General features: G+C 38.8%; 2 protein-coding genes across 3 annotated transcripts in view; one reads left to right on the top strand and one right to left on the bottom strand.

Annotated features, from left to right (window-relative positions):
• Window positions 1–1,213, top strand: part of LOC129426541 (V-type proton ATPase 116 kDa subunit a 1) — a 28,694-nt gene extending 27,481 nt beyond the window's left edge. For both annotated transcript variants that reach the window (XM_055182936.2, XM_055182935.2), the window contains exon 20: window positions 219–1,213. In XM_055182936.2, the coding sequence (XP_055038911.2) occupies window positions 219–309 (91 nt within the window). In that variant the 3' untranslated portion in view covers window positions 310–1,213. The remainder of the gene's footprint in view (window positions 1–218) is intronic.
• Window positions 637–20,642, bottom strand: LOC141362099 (uncharacterized). The gene is made up of 17 exons (XM_073863905.1): window positions 20,483–20,642; window positions 19,322–19,428; window positions 15,637–15,770; window positions 15,269–15,429; window positions 14,422–14,580; window positions 13,890–14,337; window positions 13,647–13,745; window positions 10,943–11,036; window positions 10,588–10,796; window positions 9,928–10,170; window positions 7,771–7,869; window positions 7,489–7,682; window positions 7,227–7,401; window positions 4,335–4,491; window positions 3,006–3,159; window positions 2,691–2,802; window positions 637–2,604 (listed from the first exon to the last, which is right to left on the bottom strand). The coding sequence occupies exons 1-17, from the start codon at window positions 20,495–20,497 to the stop codon at window positions 2,396–2,398; spliced, it is 2,769 nt and encodes a 922-aa protein (XP_073720006.1). The 5' UTR covers window positions 20,498–20,642; the 3' UTR covers window positions 637–2,395.
• Window positions 20,643–20,742: the final 100 nt, after the last annotated feature.

Raw genomic sequence — 20,742 nt, 5'->3', positions numbered from 1 at the left:
ACTACAGGTGAGTTGTTATAACTTATTAAATTAAGTTGACTTTTGTGACAACTCATCTCTGTTGACATGACTTGTAAATCTGAGTTGATTTAACAAAAAATTTTAAGGCAGCAAAGTATTTTTTACAGTGTAGGCTAACTGCTACAACTATCAACAATACAATTATTTGTCTAGACAAAAAACGTTATATGACGCATTTTATATATGTTTGTTTTTAGGGTTGAATTTCAGAACAAGTTTTACGAGGGATCCGGCTACAAGTTCACACCCTTGTCCTTCGACCGCCTGTTAAAAACACATCAGGAATAGTGCTTATATTATATATTGTTATGTGTGCATTTCTCTATATATATATTCTATATATTTTTACAGAAAGGATCACATATGGTCTAATAACGCTTTATATTACACATTGCAAATGCACGGTTTATTTTTACGTTTAACAGTTTTCATGCTACAAACATAAAACAAGCAACATAAGTGTTATAAAGGAGTAGCGTTTAGTGAGGATTATATAATCAAAGGCCTCATCATGTCATTGAACACAGTGCATTCATGTACAGTAATCTATTAACATAACATCTATCAATCACAGTGCAAATTTCTTCTTAGAAAGCAATGAAAATGCAAAAGAAACATTGTCAAATGTAATTTTATTAATGTATTAAAAAAAATAGTCTCACCTTCTAGACAATAAACTGTACATGAACAGACTGAATGAATCGTACAACATGCATCAAACTACATGACACATAAACACACAAGGTTGTCATTCTGTGACAAAATAAATTGCAGATTTGTTGTATACTTGCAGGCATAAGATTTTGAAGTTCCTACAAGGTGTACAGAACAAACATTTTTTAAACACTAATTTAATGCATTTAATGGGTTAATGTTAGCCAAATAACTATGCAGGAGTTCACATATGGAAAATAAATAGAGATTCACCATATATCAACCAATATCGCACAATAAAAGCATTTTTCACACTATCAGCTGATTAAAGTCAACCAACGGTCATGCCGATATATGCCGTCAATCAAAAGAGAACAGAAAAATAAAATGAATTTGAGCTCGTGAAATGAAAAGAAACTAAAAAAAGAAATTTTTTTGTTTAGTTTAAGTTCATGCACGTGAAGCAAAGTTTTTATTTTAAGACTGCAAGCCTTGAAAATTTAAAGGATAAACTTGGATATCCTTTTTATAGTGCGTATCTTGAAGATTTTGTTATTGACAAAATTTTTTATTATGCAGATATGGTTGAGTAGTTATTTTTTTTAACGTTATTGCATTCAGATGTTTAAAGGTACAACTTTAATGTATAACACAAGCTTTTGATGCTTGCTTGAGTTACAAAAACAGTCAAATGCCAATGGTGTGATATGTTGCTTTGTTTAGTTTCCCATGCACCATTTTAACACAAGATTTGGGGCTGTGCACCCAAAAAATGAAAATTTTGTCATTTACCCATCCTCATGTTAAACCTGTATGAGTTTCTTTATTCTAATGGACACAAAAGAAGATATTTTGATAAATAAATGCTAAGCACACAGTTAACAGAACCATTGACCTTTTTAACAATATCTTATTTTGTGTATAACAGAATAAAGAAACTGATGGCTAAGTAAATAATGACAGAATTTTTAGCTGCTTAACAAACATTAAAGTCGAATACTTTAAATACAAAATGTTATTAGTAGGACCGATATTTGTAATCGGATGGAAACGTAGACTTGGTTAATGATAACTATTGACAACAATGTAAACTACAATACTAAACATACATCAAACGTGAACAGAGATGTAGGAGATATCGTTTCTAATGGAGCACGCAAACACATTTAATCTTCTGCTAGATTCGGTAACGTGCCAAGCGCACAACACACACTTTGGTTTGTAATCCCTGATCTAAACGCACAAGTTTGCAACATCGCAAACAAGTCCAAAATGACTTTCCAGTTTTAAAATCAATCAATCTAACAGATGCATGTATCCAAAATATATTTACATCAAATCTAAGTGTCGTTTATTCAACTATTATTACTTTCATACATTTCAAAATAAAATGAAACTGCTCATGCAAAAGATACTGCCTATTGTCATGCAAAAACTAAACTGCTATGAAGCTTCGCTTTCTCAATGTCTGTTTATTTTCACTGTAGTGGTCAACATTTCTTGAACGACCTTGAAAAAAATGCAAAATGTTACAGAAGAAAAATATACAACTGTGCATACTGTAGCAACTTTAAAATTGCCAAACTTGGTTTTTAGTAATAACATTCAACAAAGCATTTCAAGTTGATTGTCGAACTCAAGCGAGATTTTAGTGCTACTTCATAAAAACAAAACAATTGAAAGATGTTTCTCATCTGGAGAGGATGTTAAAGTGAAAAGACTATGATCGCGATGCATTAGTGACGCCGTTATCATTATCGATATCGTCATCATCAGACTGCTGATCTGGTGGTATGGCTCGGGTATGGCTCGCTCGGACACTAGTCAGATGAGGACAGGCGGAGATCAGATTGGCAATGCCAGCTAGAGTCACACCGGTACCATCCAAATTCACTTGACTTAACTGCATACGACACAGGAACTTGAGACCTGAGACATAAAGACGCATTGCATTAAAAATAAATATTCCTACTAGAAAATGATGAATGCTTATGTCGATCACTTGACAACGTTACCTTGGTCTGTAATTCTGGTTTTGCTGAGGTTGAGTTTAAGTAGTTGTGGACAGTGTACTAAACCTCGTCTGATCACCGTATCACCAACCTGTGTGCTAGCCAAACCCATCACCTACAATGCAAACACAAATCACAGCATAATATTTAATGCAATATTTATTTAATCATATGTGACCCTGTATGTAAAATCCAGACTGAAGTCTTATCATCTAAAATGAGATCAAAGTTTGTATGTATGATGACTTTAGTAAATCATAAAAAATTACTTTTTTCACATAAATATTCAGTAAGTTGTTTCTTCAAGGTAAACTGTACCTGTAGATGTGGTAAATGTGTGACGAGGTTCGCAACACCTCTGCTGGTGACGGCAGTACGATCGAGACACAGTTCCTGCAGTTCCTTTAGATTGACCAATCCCTGCAGCCCAGCATCACTCACCTGAGTGTTGCTAAGAGACAGCTTCTTCAACCTATCAGGTAAAAGGGGCGGGGTTTGCATTAGTGGTCCGCCGACATGTTTTCTTTTTTTAATGGCGATATTGAGAAATCAGTGTGTCCGATTGGCTGACTCACAAATGTCATTACAGTAAATAAGAGAAAACTAAATAAATATTTGTTATGCATAATATTTATAAACATATCCTTTTAAAGTACTTTAAAATATCTACAAGACACATGCATGTGGTAGAGGTTTTGACGGTCTACTTAGATTCGAAAACCCGAGGTCCTACCCGAGAACATTTTAGGGGTTAGCTTGGTGTCGTCATCAGATAAAAAAAATGTGCGTGTGGGACTGCAGACACGCCAGTGCCATTTACATTCGGGTCTAGTCGGGTTCATAAAAATTGCCGGTTGGGTCAGATTTGGGTCTAATTTCCTAGAGTTTGTCTCGGGTCGGGTCTTTCTTTAAAAAAAGAAAGTATTTATGCACGTTGGATTCGGCTAAAAAGTGATTTGGGTCATTTCGGGTCGGGTACATATTAGACCTCTAGTTCACTGTACTGTTTGAATAAGATCTTGCTGCACACCAGAGTGTCTTCACATTAAAAAGTAAAAAAAGTTTGATTTACGGTTTGTCAGACTTTGATTTTACATCAAAGTGTATTTTAATTACAAACAACAAATCTAAAGGGGACATATCATAAAAATCTGACTTTTTCCATGTTTAAGTGCTATAATTGGGTCCCCCAGTGCTTCTATCAACCTAAAAATGTGAATAAGAACAACCCAGTAACTTAGTTTTGGTAAAGCATTCTCTGCAAGCACGTGAAAAAATAAGTAATTGAAATTTGGCTTACCATGTGATGTCAGAAGGGGATAATACTGCCCCTTAATCTGTACTATCCAACCACAGCACTGCCATTTAGTGCAGAGATCAGCTCATTTGTATTTAAAAATGGCACATTTTTGTCAATTTTTAAAATGTTATCATAAATTATCTATGGGGTATTTTGAGCCAAACCTTCACATATATACACAAAGATTTATATGACATCTTAAAAAAAGTCTTGTGAAATGTCCCCTTTAACCCAGTTAAACTTATCTCACCACTTACTGTTATGTGAACATTAATCATGCCTGTTTCAAAGTGAATTAAACAATACTAAGAAAGTCAGAAAGATAGGACGACTTATGGACTTCTGACCTGGTCATGTTGGCGAGCTTCATAATGCCGTGGTCTGTGAGCTGAGTGTAGTCTGTCAGGTCGAGCTCTAAGAGTAAAGTTTGTTTGGAGAGAAATAAAAGCCCACTGTCTGTCACCGAGTGTCTTCCAGGGAGGGTCAACTGGGTAAGACTCAGTCCTGAAAACAGATGAGAGGAATCAAACAATACTGTCAATGCTTCTGAAAAGTGATACTCCAGCCAAATATCAAAATCACCCCATGATTTTCTCACCCTCAAGCAATCCGAGATACATACGTTTTTATGTTTTAATAGCAAAAAGTGCCCCCATCCTTTACAGAGGTAATCCATACGGCTCCAAGGGGTTAATAAAGGTCTTTAAAGGACAAGTTCGGTATTTTACACTCAAAGCCCTGCTCTCAGACCGCCCACGATGAAATAGAACGGCTTTGACTGAAATTTCGACATCTGCGGCTGCCCCGAGAATTTTTGGGTGTTTGTGTTTCAGCTCCTACCTTTACAATGGGTTTAATGGTGCACTGGAACAATCCTTCCCAAAATGCACCAAACTTTCGTCTACAAAGACGTGAAACTCATCAAGTGGTCAGGGGTGCTCAATGATATGCTCACACAAAAATCGCGTTAAAAGATGCTTTCCAACAGCTGTTTTAGCATTCGTTGTTAACTTGTGGACCTATTTTTCCAAACGCCCCACACCCGTACATTCTTCCGCTTAGAGCTTGAATAATAGACACTCCAGCCCAGTTGGTGGCGCTGATCCGCCATTGCCAATTGCAAGAAACAAAGTTCCCAGCGCGGAGTAATACCGTACCTCACAGCACATCTAATACAAGTCAATGGAGTTGGCAAAAACTAAGATAAAACCTGTTGGAATGCGTATTTTGCGGCGATTTTTGTGTGAGCATACCAGTGAGCGCCCCTGGCCGCTCGGTGGGTTTCACGTCTTTGTGGGCGAGGGTTTGGTGCATTTTGGGAGGGATTGTTCCGGTGCACCATTGAACCCATTGTAAAGGTAGGAGCTGAAACACAAACACCCAAAAATTCTCTGGGCAGCCGCATATGTCGAAATTTCAGTCAAAACCGTTCTATTTCATCATAAACAATCTGAAAACAGGGCTTTAAGTGTAAAATACCGAACTTGTCCTTTAAAGTTGCGGGGATAATAAATGTGATTTTATAAGAAAAATATCCATAGTTCAAACTTTATAAACTGTAATAACTAGCTTCCAGTAACAACACCATCACGTTTCACGAGAGGTGGTGGCGTTGATGTGCGCGGCAAAAATGATGTCAACGCAGAGTGGGCGTTCGTGTGTGTTGGGTGCGCGAGACCCTATTTCGCCTGGAGGTGGACACAGCAATTTTTGTAACCGTGCACTCGGCTCCGCATCCGAAAATGACCGAACTCGAGGCGATTCTGTCCGAACAGGCAACCCTGTGACGTATCTCTTTGATCAATCCATGCAAAACAATGCATATAGTATTTATTTTAGGGGTGCACCGATATATCGGCCGATGATGCTTGCTATGCTTCTCAATGAAATACTGTGAAATGCCGCTACATCCAAAAGCCAGAGGGCGCTCTCATGCAAAAACTCAATGTGGGCCGCAGACGAATAACCATACACGCGCAGCTCCAGGAAATGGCTTAAGGATACATTTATATTGTTGTTCTTCAAACCTTTTCAGGTATTTTCATAATTATCCAGCAGCCATATCACCCTGTAGCCCAAGACAGCTTGCCCACTGAAGCTAAGCAGGGCTGAGCCTGGTCAGTACTTGGATGGGAGACCACCTGGGAAAAGGTAGAGGTGTTAGTGAGACCAGCAGGGGGTGCTCACCCTGTAGTCTGTGTGGATCCTAACACCCCAGTATAGTGACGGGGACACTATACTGTCAAAAAAGCACCGTCCTTCGGATGAGACGTTAAACCGAGGTCCTGACTCTCTGTGGTCATTAAAAATCCCAAGATGTCGAAGCGTCTCTTGGCTGCTTCAGAGTGGAGGTCGATGGCCATGCACGGACATGTCATTGGGGCAGCACTTGGCGTTCATTTTCAGGGCTGTGCTGCTCACCGAGTGGTTCGTGGTGTTCGTTGATTATTAAAAATAATATATATGCACAATGTATGATTTCAATCCGTTTTATTTGCTATAGTGGATCTATTTTTTCAGATACCTCACAACCACATAAATACTTCCGCTCTATATTTGAATCTGAAGCGTTAGCACACTCACGACCACTTGATGGCGACAACCACTTTGCAGTACAAGGACGACAGTCACAATCGAGCTCAACTTCAAACCTAAGGCTGGTCACTGAGCCATCAAATATGGGAAAAATTTCTTCTGAGAGAAACCGAGCGAAAAAACTACAACCACATGTAAACAGACCCTTTTCCGTTTCCAGCGGCAAAGTGATATATCAGCGAGCAATGAGTCTTCCAAGAGAAGTCAATGGAATTTTACAAATAAAACACGACAGAAACTGTATTTCGCTACACTACTTGTTTTTAATCATCAACAAACACCACGAACCACTCGGTGAGTAGCACAGTTTTGAAAATGAATGTCAAGTGTTGTTTTAATGACATGTTTGTGCATGGCCATTGACTTCCATTCTGAAGCAGTCAAGAGACGCTTCTAAATGAGTCAAAAATTCAAGACACGACCCATTGTCAAAATTTCAGTGTTCATCACTGTAGTTCGTCCAAAACAAACCAGAAATGAGACTCAAAGTGTTAAATACCGGAATTATCCTTTAAAGCATGAACCAGAATAAAGGGGGCGTTCACACTATGATAATAACTATCAATAACTAACTAACAGTTTACATGTTCAGTTCCTCCAAAAGCTTGCAAGATGAGTTAAGTTAGGTTCTTCAAGGGTTTTACCTGAAATGATTTCCAGCGTGTGATTTCCATCAGCGGCAGGTATGCCGGCCAGGCTGAGAGCTGATAGGCTGGGATGGGTTGCTAGGCACCGGAGAGAATTCTCCTGCACACCTGTGCTGTCAAGGTGAAGCGTCTGCAGGTTTCTAAGCTCTGCCAGCGCAGACACATCACTTACCTGAATGCAGAAAAGAGAGTTTTAACTTAGGTATACATTTTTTATCAGTACATGGATGCACAAAACGTCTTGATGCATGTTTATTACCTTAGTGTGTTTGATGCTTAGCATTCGTAGCTGCGGTACACACGCGGGCAGAACTGTTAGCGTGCTGTTAGTGATGGCTGTCTGATTCAAACTCAGCTGGCAAAGGACAGAGGAACCTGACTGTAGATACATCAACATTCCTGCATCGCTTACTTTAGTCTGATTCAGAGATAAGTACGTCAGACAGCGGAGCCCTGAGATAAGATGGAAAGGAATCGGGAATTTGTCACATGATAATTGCTTGTGGATACCGTGAGGGTCGCTGTACTGTATATGTCTTACCCGCAATATGCTGAAGACAGCTGTCTGTTAGTTTGCTGCAGGACGACAGGTTGAGATGTTGGAGTTTTGAGAGGTTGGACAGTACAGAAAGACCAGCATCTGCAAAACAGATGAGAAAATAATGAGGTTTGTTTCTCTAAAATTTAATCTTTTATAATGTAATGAACAGTCTGTGAAAATATAATCTTGATATCTTAAATATTGACTTGAGTAAGATTAAGTTTGAAATCAATGATTAAAATCAACCTTTGATCAACCTTCAAATCTCATCATTAGATTATGAGACTTCACCCTAGACTGTGTGTTCACACCAGACGCAAATAAAGCAAACGCTTGAACATTTTAAGTTAACTCGCGTGAAATTCACGTGTGAAATTTGCATCATTTGCATGTGAAATTCGTGTAATTCGCACATGAAATTTCAGTCATTCGCGTGTGAAATCGCTAAATTTAGCTAGTATTTAGTCTCCAACCTCCTCACTCACTTTCTCCAAGCAAGAAAACCTTTTATTCCTGTTTCTACGCGAACGTGATGCCCCACATGTGGTGTGTACGTAGCATAAGTTAACTTGTCATTCGCATGTGAAATTTGGGTTATTCTGCGTCATTCACGTGTAAAATTCGTTAAATTTGTTGCCTTTAGCTAGTTTGTAGTCTCTGCCATTTTTGTCCAACCTCCTCATTCACTTTTCTCCAAGCAAGATCCTTTTATTCCTGTTTCTATAAAAGTACGAAGATGTGTCGTACACCGCTGGGTGTCCCCATACAACGATGATGATTTTGTCCTCCATTGTTGTTTCGTATTTCTGCCTCCGCTCGCTACGTTGTAATCACATTACTACTAGTGTAAGCTCCTGATGGGTTAACCCGGCGCGAATATCTGCCAAAGTTTTGATTTTTGAATTTTGCGATTCATGCGAATCACGTTACGTGTGTCAAATGCCCAAAATGCATAATTCGTGACGCGTTATTGACACGAATCACGTCATTCGCACCACAGGATATATATTTCGTCTTTGCTTTGACTTACCATGTATATAAATTGCGCTTAACGCTTTATTCACATGTGGTGTGATGGGCCTATAAAGATCCTTCATTATACAAACCAAATGCGAATTCAACGATTTGCGCGAGTAGATAACATACAAAGTTAAAGGCGGAGTGCACAATGTTTGAAAAACGCTTTGGAAAAGAGAGTCGGGCCGACTAACAAAACACAGTTGTAGCCAACCAGCAGTAAGGGGCGTGTCTACTAACCGACATCCTTGTCGGGGTTGCGTATGTGTGCGGCGGGTCAATCAAAAGAAGGTCCAGAGTCTATTGGGGTAGGGGCGTGTATGTTTAGGTCATTTCAAACGTCAACATTGGCTTTCAAAAATTGTGCACTACGCCTTTAATGGGAAAAGGCGTGAATAATCGCAAACTCGTGCGGGGCGATGCGATTGGCGCGGAAACACGCGCTATTCGCCTCAAATGTGTCTTATGTGCAGATTGAAAATATTCAAGTCAAGGGAAAATTTTCTTGACAGGAAGTTAAATCACGCGAGTAATCTAGAGCGAGGAAAGCGATGCCCAGCATTTGGTGTGTACGTAGCATAAGTTAACTCGCGTCATTCGTGTGTGAAATTTGCGCATGAAATTCGCTAAATTTGTCGCCTTTAGCTAGCTTGTAGTCTCAAGCATTTTTGTCCAACATCCTCACTCACTTTTCTCCAAGCAAAATCCTTTTATTCCTGTTTCTATAAAAGTACGAAGATGTGTCGTACACCTCCGGGTGTCCACATACAGCGAAGATGATTTTGTCCTCCATTGTTGTTTAATATTTCTGCCTCCGCTCGCTACGTCGTAATCACATTACTACTAATGCTGGCTCCAGATGGGTTAACGCGGCACGAATATCAGCCAAAGTTTAGATTTTTTAATTCGGGCGATATTTCGTCTTTGCTTTGACTTACAATGTGACATTTCTCCATAATCACAAACGCACAAGATGTTTACATTACAAACACGTTTATCCAAAGCGACTTACAGTGCATCCAAGCTATACATTTTATCAGTATGTGTGTTCCCTGGAATAATACCCATGACCTTTGCGGTGCTAATGCAATGCTCTACCAACTGAGCAACAGGAACAAAAACAAAAACAAACAGACATACCTGTAATGAGAGGAGAGTTGACTAAGCTGAGATGTTTCAGACAGGAAAAGGCCCTCAGTTGTCGTAACAACTCATTAGTGGTATACGGATAGCAATTTAGGACAAACTTCTGCATCGGGCAGCCAAAGAACAGCTCGAGTGTGCGTGGACGGAGGAGACGCTCGCATGCCATGTGATTCAACAAGAGTTCGGCTAGTTCTGGTGTCAGACACGCCAGGCTACTGCTGTACTGCATGCTGGGAGCTGAGAGAGAAGGTGATGATTATTGCTTTTAAAAATGTGTTAAATAATAATAATTTACTCACAGAAATCTGTAACTTTTACAATCTCTGTTTGAAATTCAAAGACCAATGAAGTAAAAATGACATTACTCACAAAATCGTACCTGACAGTTCAATTTATAAATCATTATTATAAGCTTACCATTGCAAACTGGGGTAAAGTAACTAAGAGTAAAATTTTTTTTTTTAATGTACTCAGATTTTCCATCCTTGAAAAGCCTTGATAGCTCTTGTTTATTGTAATTGCATGCTTTTGTGTGTTCCAGGGATAAAATAAAGACCAGCAAGTACTTTGAACAAAATGAGGGTGAGTAAATGCATTTTCATATCTTGGTTTTAAGGTAAGCAGTCATGTGACAGCACATGGTCTCTTTCTGACCTGTCATGAGACCCACGGTTGCTCTGGTCGCCATGGAGCAGAGAGAAGAGACGCGAGGGGTCTTGAAGGATTTTTTGGGGGGCGAGGGCTGTCCATGCGGTGACTGCTGGTCTTCGTGATGGGCGGCTCTCTGTAAACGCTCCACTGCGGCCGCCCCGCGCAATGCACGCTCTTCCTCACGGTCTGCTGGGACGTCAGGCTCCGCCTCCCTTCAACAAATCACAGTCATATAAACGCACGTGTGGATAGATAAACATTCAATTAATTCTTTTCATATACTGACTTTTAACAATTAAAATGATACTACTTTACAATATAATGAAATACCGATTAATGTACCCATCTTTTATCTCACCTGAGTCTATTACCCTGTTCAGGCCAGTGATGTCTGGGCTCTTCTGGCCCTCCTCTGGCCCTGTTGTCCATTAACAAGGGCAACGGCGGCAGTTCTGGCAGACCAAAAAAACTTTATTATATTGAATGATATGGATTCAAATTTTCATGACGTGTCCGATTTACATTTATTCGTTTGGCAGACACTACCAAAGCGATGAACATTGCATTCAGGCAACAAGGAATCTAACCAATGACCCTCAAAAATTTTGTAACCCTTGATATTTTAAGTAAATATTTATTAGCCCATTTGCATGTTTAACTTCAAAAACATGTATTTTTCATTTGTTTTAAAGTTTTTATTATTCGTATTTACATAGTTTTTGTGATTATTACCTGTTATTGTACCTTCATGTGGTAATTTTCTTTTATTCACACAAAAAAAAACATCTGTCCATTTTGCATGAGTTTTCTGATATATTGTAAGGTCACATGCATGCAAAATAAACAAATAGAATATACTTTTTTAGCAAGTAGTTATTTAGATTATTTTAAATTTATTTATTTACATTTTTGTGATTTAATCTTAATAAGTGCATTTTTTTCATCAACTCACGAACCCCCTGCAATACCCCCGTGAACCACCAGGGGTTTGTGAACCCCAGTTTGGGAAACACTGGTCTCATTCATTAAGCATGCGTTAGCAACAATGTGTGCGTGAGATGTGCGTAAGGATGTTTTCATGACCAAATCGTGATACAACAAAAACTTTCGTATCAAAGTGTCTTCTAAATGTATGCAAAAATTCAAGAAAACCTAAAACCACTCGCACGCAATAATCACGTACGCTATAATCAAATACTAGCCTATTATTGTAATGTTTATTATAATAATAATGTTGATATATAAAATTTACATGATTATATTTGATATTATAATATTTTCTGTATTATATATTATTATACATGATCTATATTATTATTATTATATACATTATATTATACATTATTATAGCCTACTTATTTTTTCTACACATATAAAGAAGATGCACGTAATGACAAATCGTCATGCTTTCCTTCCTCACTTTTTAAATCTTTATATGAAAAGCGTCGGCTTATAGCCTAATGTAAACTTTATGTAAATGTAACGAGAAGTCCAAACGTCAATCACTTGATCTCCTGTATGTTGTATTTTAGATACAGATGCGTGTCTCTGTCATATTAATTAAATGTCATATTTGTTAACGCATCCAATACACAGCACCGGCTTCCTTCAGCGACAGCAAAACCTCCCAAATAAAAAATGCAAAACTAAACTTTACCGATAATAAATTGATCAGGGATTTATTTTCTAACTCTTTGCTTCTATGACAAACTGCTCTAAAATTTCCTGTGGACCAGCGCTGCGGAAAGCCCTTATATGGAGCTGGTATGGGCGTGTTTTATGCAAATTAGCAACCTTGTGCACGCAGCCGCTCATGCAGAACACGTAAAACCAAGTATAACAAATTCATGTTAGGCGTAAAGTTTTCTTGAGGGTAAGTGTGCGGATAAATTCGAAAAACGTACGCAATTATTAGTGAATGAAACCCACTGTCCTAGGTAATTGCACCTCTAAAAAATGCTAGGTTATTTTTAACCCAGTGTATGGTGAAAATGGGAGAAACCTGTGTGTTAGGGTAAACTAAAGCCCAGTGTCTATTTTTTACGCATACGCGAGTTTACGCAAACAGTCGAACGCACATTACTTGCATAGTAAATTTGAATAATATACATGCGCTGACGTTTGCCGCATGCGCATTATGACAAATTGCAATACTGCTTGTTGACTACATACTACATACTCTTGTACGTGCATATGCGACCTATGTACATGTACAATGTACGCATTGTTTAAAAAATCTGGCGATAAAGTCGTACAAGATGCTTGCATGCTTCTGATGACGAAAATTGCGTCACACCCTTTGCGTACGCATGAAAAATGGACTTTACTTCAGCATTAACCTAGAAAATGTTTATATCTGACCAAACAATGGGTTAAAACAACCCAGTTGGTTGAAAATTTAAGATTTATATAATTGTATATGATCACTAGATTGTACCACTGCATATACAGCACATCTTATGGTGGCATGGTGGTGGCCTAAGACTTTTGCCTGGTACTGTGTCTCACATGATAGTTTTCTGTGAGTCAAACAATGACCAAAGGAAATTATTAAAGGGTTCCCTTTTTTTCAAGACTTATGGTTTGTCCTTCCTATTTTTTTCCAGGTTTCTGTTTGGATGATGACTATGCAGTGACCTTCAAAGCAAACAAACCTGCAGTTCTTTAGATGTTTTGAAAGATTTATTGTGCTTAGATGAAAGACTGAGACCGAGCCCTTGAGAAAATGCTGGCAGACTGTCAGTTCATTATCATTCAATCCCACTTTCGTTTTGAGTTTGGTCCCAAAGCTGCAACGTTTTATCTCGATCCAGACAGAAATCAACCCCCGTTTAAATCTCTTCAGGAGTTTCTTTACATTGTGTCCTCAGGTGCATGTTGTATCCTTATCCAGGTAGCCAGATTGACCGTAATCAAGCTTATTGTCATGTAAATAAGTCGTTTCAATACCAGCCAGATACAGAGATGAGACTATGGGGTGGACTTTTTTTTGTCCAGCACCACCATAGCAACCACCTAAATCATGCACGTTTTCTTGGGTATAAAATTAAAATGTCATTTACCGAGATAAGGAGGTAGAACTTCATCTTCTGGTTGCTCCTCGTTGTCCAAATGTTCTTCTTCATCTGCGACATCACCTGGTACCAGTTTCTGGCCTCGTCCTTCACAAAAAACACATTTCGTTGTGTAAAAACTATAATGCTCATTCCAAAACTGACAGTTCAATTTGCAATTTGTTGTTTCTGCAATAGCACAGTAAGCATATGTCATAATTTCTCAATCTCTTTATTAAAATACAACCTTACCCCAAAAGTGAGCAGGTCCTGGAAATGGAGGTCCGACCCCGGGAATCCCAGCATACCCCACTGCCTCCTCCCATAGCTGATGAGGCAACGGTGGTGGCACTACCAGTTCCTCTTCATCCTGTGCTTCCTCTTGGGGTGGGTCGATAGGTTCTTCTTGTGGCTCCACCACTGCCTGTTCTACAACGGGCAATTGGGAAGCTGGACTTGGCGGCTCCTGAGGTGTCTCGGGAGGCGTGGTCTGTATGCAAAGTGCAGCGTTGGGGGTGAGTCCCAGAGACCGTAGAGAACATGCAAGTTCGGCTTCACCGAACCGCTTTCTAGGAAATCCTTGTAGGAGAGAGAAGGCGGGCAGTGAAGGATGTCGACCGGCGATGTACTCGACGACTTGGCTTAGGGGCGTGTCTGCAGGGAAACGTTCGCGCATTGATTCCCCAGAGGGAAGACGAATCTACAACATAGGACGCGTACAAATCACATCACAATTTATAAAATCGGTAGAAGTTAGCACAGGAAACAACGTTCATGATTTTACCATGAGGATGCAATGGTTGTCTTTGCTTGTCTCCACAGACCCACCAAGTCTCTGACCCTGTCCGCTGGATGAAGATGTCTCGGGTGTGGGTTGGGATTGGGCCTTCATCTGCTGGCTGCGCCTGTCTTCTGCGATCCTCTTTAATACCAACTCACGCTCCTGTTGAAACGACAAACAGTGATAAAACTGTATGAGGTGCAAAAAAACAAAACAATCAAGCCTTGTTTGTTTGCTGCATGCAAAGTTACATAAAACGCCTTGCACACCACCATCAGGGTTCCCACATCTTAGTTAACTTCAAATTCAAGGACCTTTCAAGGACTTTCCAGGTCCAATACCCTTAAATTCATGGACTAAATTTGGGGACACATTTCAAGTGAGAGCAAGTTACATCGTGTTACCTTTTAAGATACATTGTTACAGTTCCCTTTCGAGGGAACTCGCGCTGCGTCACTGCGGTGACACTTTGGGGACGCCTCCAGGGGTAAGTGCGTCTGAATGTGTATATCAAATTCAACCAATGGTGAGGCTTAACGACAAAGACAGGGTGATGCGGGAGCCAGGAAGTATATCGCTATCTGAAATATTGCCAAAGACGGCGTTACAGGGACGCAGGAAGTATGGCAAGGGAGACGCAGCGTCTCGTTCCCTTCTCAGGGAACAACAGTTACATACCCGTTGGAACTCTGCACCATGCAAAATCGGGTCTTGCGCACTAAGCGTGCACGACTGTACACTCCGCGATGAAGTCATTTGCGTTGCATGCTGACACGTCAAGTATAAACCAGTTTTAAGAAGGGGCAACTTTTTTTTTATAAGAACAGGAAATGCATGACGACTAGTTCACCTGTTTCTTCTGTCTCTTCTCTGCACAAGCCTCTTGCGCCACTCGCTGCCTCTGTTGCTCATGGAAATAATTTTTATCGTGTTTGATTCGTGTTTCCAGAGGCGGTGGTTCCTGTGCTGCGGGAGTGTTCGAAGACGGGGGTCCCAGAACCAAAGAAGGACCTAAAAACACAAAAAGCATTTCCTGAAATTCCTCTTAAGAATGCATACCAAGGACACATGATGTGAAAGTCATAGTCACATGCGAGGCTGCCTGTCATCACATTTTCATTCCTAACAGGAAGTTAACACACTTGTGAAAGAAAAGTACTTATGTTAGCCAAAAACAAGGAGTGACTCAACAAAATTTTGGTATCGTTTGTTACGTACCCGTTGCATTAGAGTGTGAGCTGCTGTTTGTGTGCCGTGCATCTTTAGGAGGGTTAAACGCAGAGAATGCCGTCTCTTGAGGCCCTGAAGACTGCTTGACCAGTTTGTGCCGTGGACTTCCTCCCTGCAGAATCCTTCGGAGCAAACGTGGATAACAGTGAGAAGGTGATATGAAGTTTTGCCTGATCATAAAGCACAATGCTGCCCAATGCCCCAAAGCTACTGAATTCTAGCTAGGTGCTTAGTCTACATATGACGGGAGTTATGACATTATGACAAAATTAATGGCTACTTTAAAACAGTAAAAGTTCTTTATGGAAAAAGGCAAAGAAAATTTGTCTAAATTGTCGCTATGCTGTGTCTTAAGAAAGCGTGATGCAATAAAGCAACATTAAAAGATGCTTCAAACTAAAAGTTTTTCCTAACAAGCTGTGATCACGTCAAAGAATGGAGCATTTCAGTATGGACACCGTAACTAGACAGACGAATTGTCATCTGGAATTTGTAATTGGTTAAAGGATTAGTTCACCACAAAATGACTATTTTATCATAAATCACTCACCCCTGTGTCGTTCTAAACCACCAAGTCCTCCGATTGTCTTCAGAACACATTTTTAGATATTTTTAATGAAAACCGAGAGGCTTCTGTCTGTCCAATAGACTGTCCAATATTTTGTTTCACAATTCTTTTCACCAGACATCACCAAAAAGGTCCATCAGTCATTCAATAATAATATTATGAAGCTATAAGAACACTTTTGTATGCAAAAAAAGAGTTTATTAGACAATTTGTTCTCCTCCAAGCCATTCAGTGTGTGTTCACGAGCAGACTACGGTGCAAAATTTTTATTTTAGTTTTTTTCGCACACAAAAGCGTTCTCGTCGCTTTATAATATTATTATTGAATGACTGATGGAACATGGACCTTTTTGCCAATGTCTTTCATTCTTTTCTGGTTGAAACAAACTGATGTCTATGGGACAGTCACAAGCCTCAATTGTTTTCATCAAAAATATCTAAAAATGTGTTCTGAAAATAATCGAAGGACTTGGTGATTTAGAAAGGTAAGTGATTTATGATAAAATTGTCATTTTGGGGTGAACTAACCCTTTAAGACCGGCAGTGGTAGTCTACTGCCAAATTCATTTTTATTTATTTTTCAATTGACAAATCTTGTTATTTTTACATCAGACTGTTCTTATGAATTTATATGAATAAAATGCTAAGTCAAGAAGATGCATGATATAAAAGCCCATTTATGTTTGAATATCCCAAAACTAGTCATGTCACAACTTCAGACAGAACGTTTGCTCAGTCAGATGCAGTAACATTACAGTACATTACTGTAAAATGTATGTGTATGTATGTAAAATCATTTTCTGAAAAAAGCAAAAGCCGTGCGTCATTATAAAGACGGTTAGCTTCATTTTTTTTATGTGCATTGTGCTTTGAATTTTGACACTCAGGGTTTTCCCTTTCAGCCTCATTTTTGGATGTGCAGGGTACTTTCAGTTATTTGGCTTATGTTGGCGCCTTTCATTTTTTGCTTGTGTACAAGTACACTGTAAAAAATTCCTTGTTGCACTTACATTTTTAAGTTTAATCAACTTACATTTACAATTAATCTCAACTTTTTTGACTAGCGAGGAATTGCTATAAATAAAAAGTTGAATTAGCTTAAGTTATTTCAACTTTATTTTTATTATTTATACCAATTCCTCACTATTCGAGAAAGTTTAAATTAATTGTGGTTTTAAATTGAATAATCTTAGTGCAACAAGGAATTTTTACAATTTAGAAATCATTTAAAAAGATGGTATTTTTTGCTGTGGTTTACCATTGGAGGAAATGGCATTCCTAGACTTTTAGCTTCTTCATAGTGCATGTAATAATGCTTTGTTTTTTGACGCCTTTGTACATTTTCAGTTTTCTGTTATTCTGTGTTCATACTATCATATTCGGAAAGGTGGTCCTCTGAATGTTTTAAACGTTTCATTGAACAATAACGTAATTTTGTGTATTTGGTATAATACAATGTGTTTGTGGTTTATGGTTAAAAAAAAACATTATTTTCCACATACTGTACATTTTTGTAGCTCCAAATTTCATTCTCTTCCTGAAAAGCTCTGTGTTCCTGATTGGCCAGCTAATCTGTACGTTGTGATTGGTCTGAATACCTCTGACAACAGCCGGAAATGTGACGCTCCTTACCATGTTTGAAAAATTCGCTCACAATGCAATGCTAACAGGAGTCAATTTACAGGCTGTGAGGGATTATGATAATGTCGGTTTTGTCTACATCACCAATCCCAGGAAGTAAACTGTTGCCTATAATCCATGTGTTTGTTGTAGTCCAAGAAAAGAGATTTACTTTACTCGCGTCATCGTTTACTTTGGGGTTTGTATCTTTTGCATATCGTTAACATGTACTAATACACACTTACACACCAAAGGAAATGTAAAACCATGAATCGGACCATTGGTGCTCCTTAAAACAATCATTGGTGGTCCATAAGTCGCAAAGGGTTGAAAACCCCTGGGTTAATATACTGTGTTGGTTTCCAGATAGCATGAGAAATATGCTTAAAGGGATGGTTCGGCCAAGAATGATATTAAACCCATGATTTACTCACCGCGAAGCTGTCCGAGATGCATATGTCCATCATTTTTCAGACAAACACATTTTCAGTTATTTTAGAAAATGTCTTATATCTTTCAGCTGCTAAACAGTAAAGTTACGGGGTCCACGTCCTTCAAATCCAAAAAATGTGCATCCTTCCCCAGAGAAATCCAAATGGCTCCAGGATGATAAATAAAGGTCTTCTGAGGGTAATCCGCGCAGTGTTGTTGTAGAAATATCCATATTTAAAACTTTATAAATAAAAATAACTACCTTCCGGTAGTGCCGCCATCTTAGACTCCTCTGTATTCAGGAGAGAGTATAAGCGTACGCACTTGTCTTAGTGACGTATGAAAAATTCGGAGAGCGGGGACACAGAGCAGCAGCAAAGAAACCTCTGTAAGCTGCGTAAAACTCTCGTCTTGAAAGCGGACGCGGCTAAGATGGCGGCAATACCGGAAGCGAGTTATTTTCGTTTATAAAGTTTTAAATATGGATATTTCTACAACAACACTTGTGGATTACCCTCAGAAGGCCTTTGTTTATCATCGTGGAGCCGTTTGGACTTATTTTGTGAAGGATGGATGCACATTTTTTGGACTTGAAAGACGTGGACCCCATAACTTCACATTTGATTAACTGAAAGATCTAAAACATGTTCTAAAATAACTGAAAATGTTATTGAAAAATGAAAAATGATGGACATATGCATCTCGGACGGCTTCGGGGTGAGTAAATCATGGGTTTAATATCATTTTTGTCAGAACTATCCCTTTAACCGCCACACCAAGAAAAAGCTGTTTTGTTTGCATTTCTTATCTCCTTATGTCGCTAGTTAACACACTCGATGTATTATTTTCAACAAATCCCATCATTTTTAAATATCGGCCTCTACCAAATGGTTGATATGTCACTTACATAACAACACTGTCCTAAAAAAACTATGTATTAACAACATAAAGTAAAAAATAATAATAATAATACAAAAACAATGGCAAGAGGTCAAAAGTCGGCTACAAAAATACATAGCAAAAAGGTGCATGTGACATCCCGGCAAGTATTTACCATTCAGCAGCTTCCAGAACAGAGAAGAATCCTGCTTGCATTGCAGCCTGTATCTGATCTTCACGAAAGCCCATCTCAGTGAGGGTGCGCATGAACTCCCCAATCGTCTGCAAAATAAAAAAAGTACAATGAAACAGTACTACCATGTTTTTTGGAAACAGTATCATAATATTTGCCTACATCCGAATTGGTAGAGCATTACGTTGGCAACACAAAGTGTCATGGGTTCGATCGCATACGTCAAGTCGCATTTGGATAAAAGTGTCTAGCAATGCATAAATGTAAATATTATAAATACTGAATATATGCTAGAATAGAGAAAGACAATTTTTACTGTTTGCTACATAAAATCATATTACATAATATAAAGAACATTCAGTGAAACTATAACTTTTTTTAATATTGACTGAGTAAGGCCATCTAAATGATTGAAATCAAACTTTAATGCTCCTAATTTTCACATACAAGGTCACATATATTAACTTTCATTGATAACATTATTTAAAGCCAGAGCCTTGTATAATGTACATAATATTTCATTCAAGTCATTGTCAGTCAACAACTGATTTATTAAGTATATAATGATGTTTGTTTCCTATTAATAAAAGCTATTGCGTATTACCAAGATGAAAAGTTGAAGAAAGTAACAGCTGATGTATGGCAGCCATGTTTGACAGGATGTAAACAAGCGGTCTTCATGCTAAAATCATGCTTGGGGTAAGTAGGCCGAGTCATAATTCACTAGTAACTCTGACTAATCGGAAAGTACCCAAAACACCACGTCAAGCAATTCAAGAAGGAAACATGTTGATTATCTCTTCAGTCAATAATGTATAAACACTTGACAAGTCATGCAATGCATTCAATGAAGCACCTAAATCACAACAATTGTTTTGATTACATGTCTGAAAGAGGCTTTTCTTTTGCGTAGGCCTGTTGTATTTCCTTGCAATCTTAAATAGTTACCAAAGCAATGAACTTACGACTAAAAGCTTTTAAAAGAACAAACTGAAGCTTATGCATGCTCGTGCGGTACAAAAGACTTCAAGCTCTTGTCACAGTTTAGCATGTTTTTATCCAAGTCGCACATGGTAATATTACAAAACAATAACGTTTAAAAAGCACGAGAACGATTCTGCATAATAATAATTGGTTGCTTACCGATGCGGAGTCCATAATGTTACTGAATATGCTGCGAAATGTTAAATTATTAGGTTTGTTGACACTTTACTGAATCTGTTTATTGACTGTCCGCACACAGAATGCTGAACGATGCCTGGCCTCTTACGTCACATGTTCCTTCCTGACTGTACGGTGTACGGTGATTGGATAATTTACAGTTGAACACGCCCCTGAAGGACAAAGACCGCCCCCACTGTAGCGTTAACCTGTCGATCAGGGTTGCCAACTCCGTGGGCTCA

The sequence above is a fragment of the Misgurnus anguillicaudatus genome, chromosome 25 (assembly GCF_027580225.2).
Source record: "Misgurnus anguillicaudatus chromosome 25, ASM2758022v2, whole genome shotgun sequence".
Classification (NCBI taxonomy): domain Eukaryota; kingdom Metazoa; phylum Chordata; class Actinopteri; order Cypriniformes; family Cobitidae; genus Misgurnus; species Misgurnus anguillicaudatus.
This window is presented reverse-complemented; position numbering and strand designations above follow the sequence as displayed.

Coding starts and splice junctions, on each gene's coding strand:
- LOC141362099 (XM_073863905.1), bottom strand. Junction 15,771..19,321: donor GTTCTGGAAGCTGCTGAATG/GTAAATACTTGC, acceptor TTTGCTCCGAAG/GATTCTGCAGGGAGGAAGTC. Junction 10,797..10,942: donor GAACAGGGTAATAGACTCAG/GTGAGATAAAAG, acceptor GATTTGTTGAAG/GGAGGCGGAGCCTGACGTCC.